The sequence below is a fragment of the Myotis myotis genome, unplaced genomic scaffold, assembly GCF_014108235.1.
Source record: "Myotis myotis isolate mMyoMyo1 unplaced genomic scaffold, mMyoMyo1.p scaffold_m19_p_19, whole genome shotgun sequence".
Lineage (NCBI taxonomy): Eukaryota > Metazoa > Chordata > Mammalia > Chiroptera > Vespertilionidae > Myotis > Myotis myotis.
In genome coordinates, this window is record NW_023416323.1 from 4,230,333 (window position 1) to 4,242,760 (window position 12,428).

The window sequence follows — 12,428 nt, forward strand, 5'->3', positions numbered from 1 at the left end:
TCTGGCTGAGCAGTCCTCCCACAGTGGGAGCACACTGACCACCAGGGGGCAGCTTCTGCATTGAGCGTCTGCCCCCTGGTGGTCAGTGCACATCATAGCGACCAGTCATTCCATCATTCAGTCAATTTGCATATTAGGGTTTTATTATATAGGAAGGCTATGCATTAACTATGGACACAGACAATAGGGTGGTGAAAGCCTGTAGTGGGGCAGGAACCAGTAGAGGGGAACAATGGGAGAAAAGAGGAGGGACATCTGTAATACTCTTGACAATAAAGATTTAAGTTAAAAATAAAGTCAGCATGTAAAAAAAAAATTACCCATTACATGAATACATTTACAGTTACACATGGAAACACAAGTGTTGATTCAGGGGTGGGGAGAATCTGAGATACTAAAACTATTCTCAAATTTTAGAAACAATGCAAAATAGGATTTGACAACATGCTACATGAATATAAACCCCCTGATTTAAATACATATTATAAACTGTTATAAAGTTTATAAATAAACTGAATGCTTCTGTGCCCCCAAATATTAATATGTTGAAACCTAATCCGCAATGTAATGGTATTTGGAGGTGGTGCCTTTAGGAGGTGATTAGGTCATGAGGGTGGAGTCCTCAAATAGGGTTAGTGCCCTCATAAGAAAGGCCCAGAGAGCTTCCTTTCCCACTTTCTGCTATAAGAATGCACAAAAAGATTGTTGTCTATAAACCAGAAAGCGGACCCTCACCAGACCCAAAACCTGCTGGCACCTTTGATTTTGCACTTCTGAACAAGTGTACATGTACTAATACTACATAATGTTTACCTGTGCCTGGCACAGGGTAGGCACACACATACACACAAAATGTTGCTAGAATTCATAAGAGATGCACTATGTACAGAAGCAGTCACTTCGGGATCTCGGTATTTCCATTTAAATCCCCCCCCCCCCCCGCCTTTTTTTAAAGGAGAGACTGAAGACCGAGTCAATGGACAGCCTACAGTTGCACAGGTCAGTAGGTAAATATAAATAGGCAAAGTAAGGCCAAGGGCTGAGCGAGCCGATTCGGACGCTAGGAGGCAGAGCTGAACTAATTTCTCCCAAGGTCCCGCCTCCGCCTCCTCGTCCTTGCCCTCATCTCTTCCCTGCCGCCACTGCCTCATTCCCACTCGCTCCGCCTGGGCTCTGGCGAAGCAACTTCCGCCCTAAGAAGGGTGGGGCTTCCGCCTCCAGGAGGGCTGGTGGACAGATTTCTGCTTAGCACTTCCTCTGGGTTCCCCATTACATCCGCCCTTACTACCCCCACTTCCGACCAGTAAAGCCACTTCCACTTTGAAGGGGGAGGGGGTCGTCCCTTCGGAAACGCGAGAAGTGGCTAGGTCTTTTCCTGCCCACCGAACTTCATAACTTCCGCCATCAGGGTCCTCCGCTGATGTTTTGATCAATGCTCCAGACGGAAACGCTCTCCTCTCTCTCTTACACTCCGGGAGGAGGAATGGGGGAGAAACAAGCCTCCCCGTCCGTCCCCATAACCTTCTCTTTTGCCTTCCCGCCTCCTCACTACACACCCGCCCACTTCGGCGGAAGCGAAGCCCCATTCGCCCTCAGATAGGCGGAGCTGCCTTGCTAACCCCGTTCTCGCGAGCTCTCGGAACCCTCGCGAGACCTGACGCCCGATTTGTGCGTCCGGGAAACCCCGTTGCTCCCTTTCCCCTGGCTGGCAGCGCGGAGGCCGCACGGTAAGGCGGGCTCTCTGACTCGGGCTGGGCACGGAGCGTCGGTACCCGATTCCCCAGCCCCAAGCGTGTGTCTCGGAGCCCGGGGTGACCGCGCGGCGCCGCCCCGCCCCCCGAAGCCGCAGCCACGTGCGAGCGGCAGGCCCGGACATGCTGGCTCGGCGTGGTCCGGGAAGCGAGACTGGGCCCGGGGGCAGCCGGGAGTGCGGGACCCCAGAGTCAGGGACTAGGGTCATACAGCGTCTGCACAAATGCGGTCGGGCTGTGGTCGTGGGCGCCGGTGAACTCTAGGACCGCCAGCCGCCGGGGCCGTTAGCGCCCGGACTTGAAGTATGGCCTTGGGAAATCCGGGGAGGGCGGCGGTGCAGGTTCGGCCCCAGCCCTGTGGCTGGTCCCCACCAGCTCGTGTTCACATGCCTGGTCCTTCCCGCAGATGCCCGGAGTTACTGTAAAAGACGTGAACCAGCAGGAGTTCGTCAGAGCTCTGGCAGCCTTCCTCAAAAAGTGAGTGTGGGGACGGGTTCGCGGTGGCTGGCGGCCGTGGTCTTTGCTGGCCCCTCGGTCCGCAGCGCCCTCTTCTGGTAGGGGGCAGAGTTGTTGGAGGGCCTCAGCGTGGAGTCCCCCTTTCCACCTGAGGCCTGGGTTGTGTTTGAGTTTCAGCTTGCTTATGCTCGGACACGTCCAGCTCCCGTTAACGCACAGTCCTGTGGAGGAGAGGGGATGAGGGGGTGTGGAGACCGGTAGATTGTACCTTTCTTGCTGTCTTGATCCCAGGTCCGGGAAGCTGAAAGTCCCTGAATGGGTGGACACTGTCAAGCTGGCCAAGCATAAAGAGCTTGCTCCCTACGATGAGAATTGGTTCTACACACGAGCTGGTAGGAACTGGGGCATCTAGCTGGGTAGTGGGGAGACGGGTGACCCCTGGCACAGATCCTTCTGTCCCCTCTGTGAGCTCTTATTTGCCTCCCTCTCCCCCCAGATCACAAGAGAGTTTGACTCTGGCACTGCATGCTTTGTGTGATGTTCAATAACTTCCTACCCTGGCTCTGTTTCTTCCTTTGTAAGAGGTGTGTGTGAGGACCTGTGGCTTCCTCTGATCCTCCAGGGAAGCCCAGGGACAAATGGATGTTCATATTTTGCTTAGAGGTGGTTTGTTTGAGAGGCAGGCATTATTATCCTTATGTCCATGGGGTCCAGACTCCCCGAGTTAAAATCCTCCTCTACATTTAATTTGTGACCTCCATCTGCCAGTGTGTTTTGGTTTTCTATCTCTAAAATGGGGTTAATAATGTGTCAGTGCCAATTTTTGTTGGATCAAATTAGCCTAATAACAAACTGCTTTAAAATATGCTTGCCTGTTGGAGAGTAATTGTTGAAGAAAAGCCAGCTGTTTTCTTTTTCATGCTCAGGTCATCACACTAGTGCCTCCCTGTCTCTAGCAAGTTATTCCTGAGTGGTTGGCTATCTAGCCAGGTCGCTCTTTGCTCTAAATCTTGAGTCCCAAATGCTCAGAAGAAAACCTTATGGTCACCCCGTGATCATTTGCCAGCCCCCTCTCATTAATCTTACAGTCACTTGCAACTTGGACGGATTGCAAGTGTAACCCCTGACTTCACAGTGCTAGTTCTCACCTGTTCTTGACATTCCAAGTTTCTCCAAACTGTCACCCCAACCTTCCTCCTCTGAAGTGGGAGCTCCATCCAGGCCAAAGCTTGCCTCCATATGGGAAATTGGTGGAAAGCAGAGTTTTGAAATTAATAAAACTTCAGAATAGCCTTGCATGTATTTTGTGGATTGCTCATGCATCAGATGTCACTGTATTTCAGGCCCTAGCCTGGACACACGTGCCAATATGACTCGGCCATAACCTTTGACCCCTGAGGGCTAAAAGGTCAACTTTGTGAGGTGGAAGTGTTGGTGAAGAGAAGCTGACTTGACTTTGCTGGGCAAACAACACTGATAGGGCCTGGACAAAAGCACGTCCATCTTGGGAAGTAAAGCTACCTGGTCCTGAATGTTCTTTGCCAGTGCCCCAAGAGTCAGGACAGCTTTGGATCTAAGATTAGGACAAAGAATCATAGCTTTCCCGTTTTCATCTGCACCTATCAAAAATTTCCCAAACAGGACTGGTGCTTTCAGTTTAATGTCGGGGAGGTTAAGTAACATGTTGAGGGTCTGCCAGCTTGTGATGCCAGTTTTCCCCACCCTGTCATGGGGCAGGGGAGCTTCATCTTTTCCTTGGCAGGATTTCATACTTTATTTTTTAGGTGGAAGAGACTAATGGAAAATTGGGTCAAGGCCTTGTGTAATTTTCATTTTGCTGTGGCCAGTTTCTGCCCAACATGCCCCTTCCACCCACTGGGGTGTGTCCTCTGCCTTCCCTCCTGGTCCCCCTTCCTTAGGATTTCCCAAGCTCTCTTTTTTACCTTCCTTTCCCAGCTGCCCTATTGGCATAGGGTGATGGTTCTAGACCAGCCGTGGGCAAACTACGGCCCGCCGGATCCGGCCCGTTTGAAATGAATAAAACTATTGAAAAAAAAGACCGTACCCTTTTATGTAATGATGTTTACTTTGAATTTATATTAGTTCACACAAACACTCCATCCATGCTTTTGTTCCGGCCCTCCGGTCCAGTTTAAGAACCCATTGTGGCCCTCGAGTCAAAAAGTTTGCCCATCCCTGTTCTAGACGAAGGGTTGTGTGCATATTTCTTGGGGATATAAACCAAGCCCATCTGTTCATCCACAGCAGAGGCAGAGTTGCAGTTGTGACAGCCTACGAGCCTAAGATACTTGCTGTTTGACCCTTTACAAAGTTTGCCAACCTCTCTTCTAGAGTTTAGAGCATTGATGGCGAACCTTTTGAGCTCAGCATGTCAGCATTTTGAAAAACCCTAACTTAACTCTGGTGCCGTGTCACATATAGAAATTTTTTGATATTTGCAACCATAGTAAAACAAAGATTTATATTTTTGATATTTATTTTATATATTTAAATGCCATTTAACAAAGAAAAATTAACCAAAAAAATGAGTTCATAGGTTCACCATCACTGGTCTAGAGTGCTCCCGCCTAGTTTGGTGGTCAGCTTATTCTCTGTCCAAGTGGAAATCACTGGAAACGCTCGTTTACCAGGGGGCATAGCAGGGTCTGTGCTATTCTCTTCTGGATCATGGGGGCTTGGCCTATTTTGCCCCTCAGTCTGTGGCAGTGGGGGGGGGGGGGGGTAATAAGTTCTGGAGGTGTGTAGGAGCCAGTGTGGAGTGGGCAGGGCCCTCCTGAGGGTGGTCTAGAAGAAGGGCAGAGCTATAAGAGGAAGGAGTCCCCAGAGGGTGGGGGGGGTGAGATAGGGCTAGAAAGAGCCTGTGTCAGGAGAGTGGAGACCTGCTGTAAGAGGAGGAATGGTGTCGAGGAAAGACTACCCGTGAAGAGGGTGGTGCAGTGTAGCCCTGAACAAGACATCTGGCAGTGCGCAGCTGCTAAGGTGGGACACCTGAGTGCATTTTTTTAAAAAATATATTTTGTTGATTTTTTTTTTTTTTTTTTAGAGAGAGAGAGGAAGGGAGAGGGATAGAGAGAAGCATCAATGAACTGCCTCCTACACACCCCCTACTGGGGATGTGCCCGCAACCAAGGTACATGCCCTTGATCAGAGTCGAACCTGGGACCCTTCAGTCTGCAGGCCGACGCTCTATCCACTGAGCCAAACCAGTTAAGGCCTGAGTGCATTTTTTATTATAGGTTGGAGGTTGGTCTGTCCTATCCCGGAACGGGGCCTTGGAGACATTGCAGGAAAAATTCAAGGGGTGGATTAAGGTCAGGGAAGTCATTTCCCTACACCACCACCCACCCACCCTTTAGAAATTTAGCAGAGAAGGGTCAAGGACAAAATGCATCTGGGAAGGCTTCCTTTGATCTGCCATGTGCTCAGTGCAGCGTGTGTCCTACCTAGTGGCCTAGCAGGACACTTACCTGCTCTACTTTGACTGGGCTCCGTGTGTAGGGCGCCCTGCCTGGTCCCTCCTTCACAGCTGGCAGTAGTGATAAGGTTTCCCAAGGACCAGGAGGAGCAGAAGGCCATTGGAGGGGACTAAAGGAGAAGCCATTTGTGACGACACCTGGGTTTGTGTGGTTGAGGCTGGGGCCACAAGGGCTCAAGAGTGAAAAAAAATCCGTATTTTGTAGAACTCAGTATTTCAACTGTTAAAGCTTCCAATTTGTGAAGTTAATCTTCCTATTAAGTCAGAATTATTGCAAACTGAGGTGATGGTGAGGGCCTTGTAACACCTGACAGCAGGCCAGATAATTTTATACAGTGTTAAGGAAATGTAAACCCACCCTCCATAAAGAAACTAATAGGCTTTATGGGAGCTTATTCTCTGCCAGTCACTACTCAAGATTGAAGTAAGCCATCCCCTTCAGTACCACCACACAAACCTGGAAAGTAGGCAGACTGATGAGCAGTGTTGAAATTCAAACACTGTCTACTGGACAGCTCAGAGCTGGGCCACCCTCTCCATATGGACCCCAGGCTGGGACTAGTCAGCGCCAATCCTGGCTAGGCAAGGCCAAGTTTGGGCATCTGCTTTCAGGTGTGCAGCCTCTGGGCGTCTTAGGAATGTTCACCTTGCCCCCTTCCTGAGACGTCCTCTCCCCAGCCTGGATGAGAAAGCAGGTCTCTGCCCAGGGACAGGCGCCGGAGGGATGGTGGTGGGTGTTAGGCATTTGCACTGGCAGTAAGGGTGGAGTTTTCCAGTGATGTCACTCACAGTAGAAAGATTGTGGGTATTGGTGTATACCAAGTGAGTCTCTTAATCCACAGGGGGCGGGTGGCTTAATGCCTGGAAGAGTCAGGGCAGTAGTGTAGGGGTAGGGTGAGGGGAAGGTTGGGGTAGAAAGGACCAAGGAGCCGAAACCGGTTTGGCTCAGTGGATAGAGCATCGGCCTGCGGACTGAAAGGTCCCAGGTTCGATTCCGGTCAAGGGCATGTACCTTGGTTGCGGGCACATCCCCAGTGGGGAGTGTGCAGGAGGCAGCTGGTCGATGTTTCTCTCTCATCGATGTTTCTAACTCTCTATCTCTCTCCTTTCCTCTCTGTAAAAACTCAATAAAATATATTTTTAAAATAAAAAAAAAAAAAAAAAAAAAAAAAAAAAAAAAAAAAGAAAGGACCAAGGAGAGAGTGGTTTTTAAGTGAGCAGAGGCCAGAGAGGCTGTGCTCTTGACCCCCAGAAGCCCATGGCTGTTTGAGGCGATTGGAGGGCTGGGAACAAGTTGTGTGGAAGAGTGCTCTGGGAGCGGCAGCTGGAGGGGAGGTGGAACCCACCCCACAGATCCGTCTCACCCACCCCTAGTTCATAACACTGGAGGGTCATGGACCTGGCCCGGCACCTGCTTCTTAGCAGTACGTCTCCAGGGTCTAGGGTGGCCTGGCATCACTGCCCTTCAGCTCCCAGCCAGGCAGGGCCATGTGATGACTGAAGTCTGGGCACGTTGTGCACCTCGGCTGCAATGCCCTTCAACCTCAGTGGCCCCCTGAGGTAGGAAACCAAAACCGTCTGGAGGAGCTGTCCCTCCAGAGCCGTGGCATGAAGCCAGTGAGTACCCTTTGGAGCCTGTTTCCTCTCTGCAGACGACGACAGCACTTGACACATTTGCATGGAGTCCTCGCAATAACCCTCGTCTGAGGGACGGTTACTCCTGGTTTTTGGATGAGAGTAGGTGACATGCTAGGGCCACAACATTAGGCCAGCTCCTTAGGCATCTTAGTATCTCATGGGAGGAGAACGTGAAAGCAGGTGCACAGGGCTGGCAGACGACTGAGTGCTCCGCATGAATAGGAGTGAGCGTTTCCAAGGAGGCTGGCCAGGGACTTAACCAAGCCCATCTAGGGAGAGAATCCCCAGTCCACGGAGGGGATGATATACGTGCCAGTTTGGGAACATCCACTGCGTGGATCTGAGTGCTGACCCCCTTTCCCCCACCCCAAGCTCTCGGGCTGGGGGCTCAGAGAGCTACACTCAAGTGGCAGTAGGTCCCTTCTTCACTCTCCTGCCCCTCAGGCATATGGAGATGGACAGTTGTGGCTTAAACATTTGCAAGGCTCTATCTACAGTCTTCAGGTCTAGCCTTGGCAGTGTGGCTTTGGCAGTCCCTCCACTGCCTAGCTGTCCGTCTCCTAGGCTGGGCCCAGAGTGCAGCATGGCTTGGCCATGGTGGGAGAGGGGGGCACCGGGTTTAGTGTGTGCACAGTTGCCCTGGCTGTAAAATGGTGAGTTGGCTGCCACACACAGACTGTGTGGCAAGGCCTTTCCCTCAGCTGTGGGGAAGAGTATTCTCTGCCTGAGAAGAGCCCTTAAGTTTCCCTCTCACTCCACCCAGCTTCCACAGCGCGGCACCTGTACCTGCGGGGAGGCGCTGGGGTTGGCTCCATGACCAAGATCTATGGAGGACGACAAAGAAATGGTGTCATGCCCAGCCACTTTAGCAGAGGCTCTAAGAGCGTGGCCCGCAGAGTCCTCCAAGCCCTGGAGGGGCTGAAAATGGTGGAAAAGGATCAGGATGGGTAAGCAAAGGATCAGGATGGGTGGGAAAGGGGGGTGATGAGGATCCTTGGGGTCAAGCCACCTATAATAAAGTTAGCTCCCCACTGCCCACACGCAGAGAGGAGCTAGGTCTCTGCACTGTCTGTACCTGACCCTCTGGTGGGCAGGGGGTTCTGTAGAAAAGCAAATGGCTAAGGGCCTCACTCCCACCTCTCTAACTGACTACCCTGGGCTCCAGGAAGGTAATTTAGCGACTGTCCGCTTTCATTAGCCTGCTCGTTAACTTTGCCCAATTGATTTTTCGGGGCTTTTGATCTAATGCTTGCACAAACGACACCCTGTCAGCTCCCGGGGGGGCTCCCACTCCTGCCCCAAGCTCTTTAGAATGCAGCCCACTGGGGTCCTTGGTGGGAGTTGGCTGGCAGCATATGGTCATATAGCCAGGTGCCTTTTGGGGAAGCCTGACTCACATCCGAAAGGGGGGGTTGAGAGCCTGCACTACCCTGGGAGGGATTCATGACCCTTCTCTCCCCAGGGGCCGCAAATTGACACCTCAGGGACAGAGAGATCTGGACAGGATCGCAGGGCAGGTGAGGCCTGGGTGAGGGCTAGGGTTGGGTCCCTCTGTCACTGCCTGGGCGTTCCCCCCGGCCTGGTGGTTGTCAAATCAGAATTTCCCTGAAGGGCACAGTCCCGGCTGGTGGGGGTTCAGAGGAGGCCTTCTCTGGGGGTGGGCATTTCTGAATGACGGCTTGCTGGCGCTGAGGTAAAGGGAACCCAACCCCATGGTGCAGTTGGGCTGCTTTTCCTGCAGGGCATCAGCCTTGCACAGATTCTGGCATCAACGTCTCCTTACTCTTCATGCTGACTGGGCACGAGATGGGGTGGTTGCTGAGAGAGGGAGGCGGGCTGGCTCAGAATTCGGGTCTCCATCCTGATTACTGGCTGGACACCCTGCAGTTCTTCGGCTGCAGCCAGTCTCCCTATCTGTGGAGCAGTCTGCTTCTGCCTACCTTGGGGTGGTTAGGATTCCGTGATCTACAAGCAGTGGGAGCCCCCCAGGGCCTGGCATAAACCCATATTGGCTTCCTTCTTTCTGTATCATTGACTCAGGCCTACTAGGAGCCTTGGAGTGTTTAGTCACTTAACGTCAAGTGTCAGAAAGGAATGGAAGGTGTTGCCCTCTGGGAGTTGGGTGGCCTGAGGAGAGGTGAACACAGGGCCTGGCACAGGCATCAGTGTGTATGATGGCATTTGCAGTATTGGAATCCCACTCCAGCACTCTTGAGTGCCTGTTGACGCTTCTGTAAAATGGGGAGGTACCTGGGATTGTGACGATTAGACAAGAATACATGTGAGACCACAAAACAGGATGCATGGTGTCTGGGCTGTGGGTAACTTACAAAGTGCCGGAACATGGACCCCGTGACTGATTTTAACTTACTCTTCCATCTTTCCCACAGGTGGCAGCTGCCAACAAGAAGCATTAGAACAAGTGCTGGGTTAATAAATTGCCTCATTTATAAGCTTGGTCTTGATCTCTTGATTGTTTGCTCTTCCATTTGGGGGCATGAGGAAGAAGGAGCCAGGAGTCCCTGGGTGGCTGTGGCTGCCAAAGCCTAAAGCTCAGCCTTCCCAGTTCTGCCCCCAAGGGGCAAGACGCCTGAGTTGGGCGGGGCAGGACCTAGAAACCCTTGGACCTCCCTCATATCCTGCCTTTGCAATTCTCAGAAAATGAGAAACTGAAAGAAGATGCTGTTCGAGCAGTGGCCCCAGCTGGAGTCTGGGTTGCTGAAGTGGCACTCTCCTGCTGGAACACGGGAGGGGCAGGGGGGTTGTACTGAGATGTTTCCTTGGAAGGAAGTGGACAGGAACAGAACCCTGACGCCCTGTGGCTCTTACAGCTCTGGTTGAGCTGTGTGCCTGGTATGCACTTGCTTTCCTGGCCTGCGTGGGCAGGGTAGTCCTGCCTGAGCCTTCACTTTTGCATTGTGGCTATAGCCCTGCTCTGAAACAGACTTAGATGAGCCTGCCCTAGACTTGTAATGGATGCTGAGGCCAGCTGGTGCCTGCACAGAGGCAGAGTGCTGTCACCTGGCATAGCTTCAGTGGTCCTGCATAGTGATGGGCTCTTGGTGCCAAGGAGCTCTGCCTGTGATCGGGCCCCTAGTGTGGGTGGTAGAATCAAAGGGTGCCCAGTGGGCACACATGGAGCCATAGGGATGGGCAAGCCTGGAAAAGGGCCCATTACTGTCCCCATGTGACCAGCCCTGCCTGGTTGGGGAGAACTAAAGCTGAGCTGGCTTGCACAAGGCCCCAGTCCAAGTAACTTAGGATCACACCCACTTCTTTCCAGTGCCAAGCCTGAATTTCAAACAACGTGGGATCGGATGGCAACTCTGCCCCTAATTCTGTGCAACTCGAGTAACACTCCCGCTCTGAACCTTCCAGTCCTCACCTGTAGCATTGCTTGCTCCTGAGGGATTCCAGAGGTACCACATGTAGATGGTGCTGTGGCTCAGAGCAGCACATTGGCAAGCAGAATATCAACCCGGTGTTACCCTGTTTAAGACCAAGATATTCAAAGAATACCAAATCAGAATCCTACACTGTCATCCCGGCTCAGTTGTCAGTGCTGGAAACTTCTGAATAAACAGCCTACCACATGCAAGGCACTTTGCAAATTATCATTAACGCTGCAACCCTGTGAAGTAAATGCCAAACAGCACCTGCAGTTTGAAAAAGGGGAAAGTAAGTCACAGGTGGGGTGATTTGTCTGATACTCCATAGTTGGGGAGTGGCAAAGCCAGTATCTGAACCCAGGTAAAGGCTCCAGCCCCAGGCTCTATCTACTAAGCGCACTGTCCCTCGAAAGTGAGGGACATGAGGCTCGACGTCACTCCTCATTCTGGCCCCAATCACGTCTTTTGTCGACTGATATTGAAGACATTTCCCAGAGTTGTCATGAGAACGAAATGCCAAGGATCTGGTTCCCATGCACAGGTGCTGGGTGATGGAAGGTGCAGATGCCCAGACAGGCCTAAGAGGGCCAGCAATCCCGCAGCTGCGCCTCTCCGCCGCTAGGGGGCAGACGAGGGCCTGGAAACCGGCTCAGCCACTGATGGATGAGGCAGGTGAATTTCTAGGGCTGCAGCCTCTGATTCCAGGCTTCTTCCTTAGGAGGGGGATCATGAGAAGGAACTAAAGCAAGAGGGGCTAATGACCTGCTATATAAGCCAGTGTCCCGACAGAACACCTGGGTCGCTGGAGGAAAGGGGAGAGAGCCTCCTGGCCAGAGAAGAGGAACTTGTCCTAGGAACTGTGCTAAACACACCGATATTCTCACAGCCTCACAAGCTGGGGGGATTGTGCCCAGATTACTGACGAAACTGAGGCTCAGGCAACCAGCCAGCTGGCAGAGCTGAGATTCAAACCTAGGCATGGTGGCTTCTGAAGGCCATGCTCTTCTGTGAGCATAACAGTTGCTTTTTAAAAATATTTATGAAATACTTCAAGCAAGCAAAACAGTGTATATGATAGTGTAACAAAGACTCACAGGCCCACCACCTAATTTAAGAAATAAAACAAAAAAAGACATAAAATCTAGACAGACAAAGCCCTCTGTGTAACCTTCCCAGTCACGACCCCCTGGCTTCCGCCAGAGATACATTCTCAGGAACTTGGTGTCACTCCCCTGCATCTGTCTGTCTGCACCTTGACTACAGACGCACATGTCCCTAACAGCACACAGCATTGTTTTGCCTTTTGAAAACAAGTCAACCATATCATGCTACTATAACTTCTCATTTTCATGTTTTTTTCTCCGATGCAGCCCTGTTGACACGTGAGGTCCTGCCTTTCTCCTGCGGTGCACTACTCTATCGGCTGACGGCACCACAATGTATGCATCCATTCTCCACACACGGGCTTATCATTTGGTTTTTCCCAGTTTTTGCTACCAGAAATCTCCCTGCAATAAAAGTTTTTCCTATGTGTCCGTGTGTGTGTGTGTGTGTGTGTGTGTGTGTGTGTGTGATGGTCCCCTAACTGCTCAGAAACATCTCAACAATTTCATATCATTCCCCACCCGCTCCCCCTCAGACCTCATTTTCCTCCCATGTGGCCTAAAATGATGCTTAAAAGAACCCGCTCCACCACCA

General features: G+C 51.7%; 1 protein-coding gene and 1 long non-coding RNA gene across 2 annotated transcripts; both read left to right on the forward strand.

Moving 5' to 3' along the window:
- Positions 1 to 1,581: 1,581 nt before the first annotated feature.
- Positions 1,582 to 9,798, forward strand: RPS19 (ribosomal protein S19). The gene is made up of 6 exons (XM_036345880.1): positions 1,582 to 1,727; positions 2,158 to 2,228; positions 2,499 to 2,599; positions 8,105 to 8,288; positions 8,804 to 8,858; positions 9,732 to 9,798. Exons 2-6 carry the CDS (start codon positions 2,158 to 2,160, stop codon positions 9,756 to 9,758), a joined length of 438 nt encoding a protein of 145 aa, XP_036201773.1. The 5' UTR covers positions 1,582 to 1,727; the 3' UTR covers positions 9,759 to 9,798.
- A 1,238-nt stretch (positions 9,799 to 11,036) lies between these two features.
- Positions 11,037 to 12,263, forward strand: LOC118674295. The gene is made up of 2 exons (XR_004973613.1): positions 11,037 to 11,402; positions 12,101 to 12,263. It is a non-coding gene; the product is annotated as an uncharacterized LOC118674295 (long non-coding RNA).
- The last annotated feature ends 165 nt before the right edge of the window (positions 12,264 to 12,428 follow it).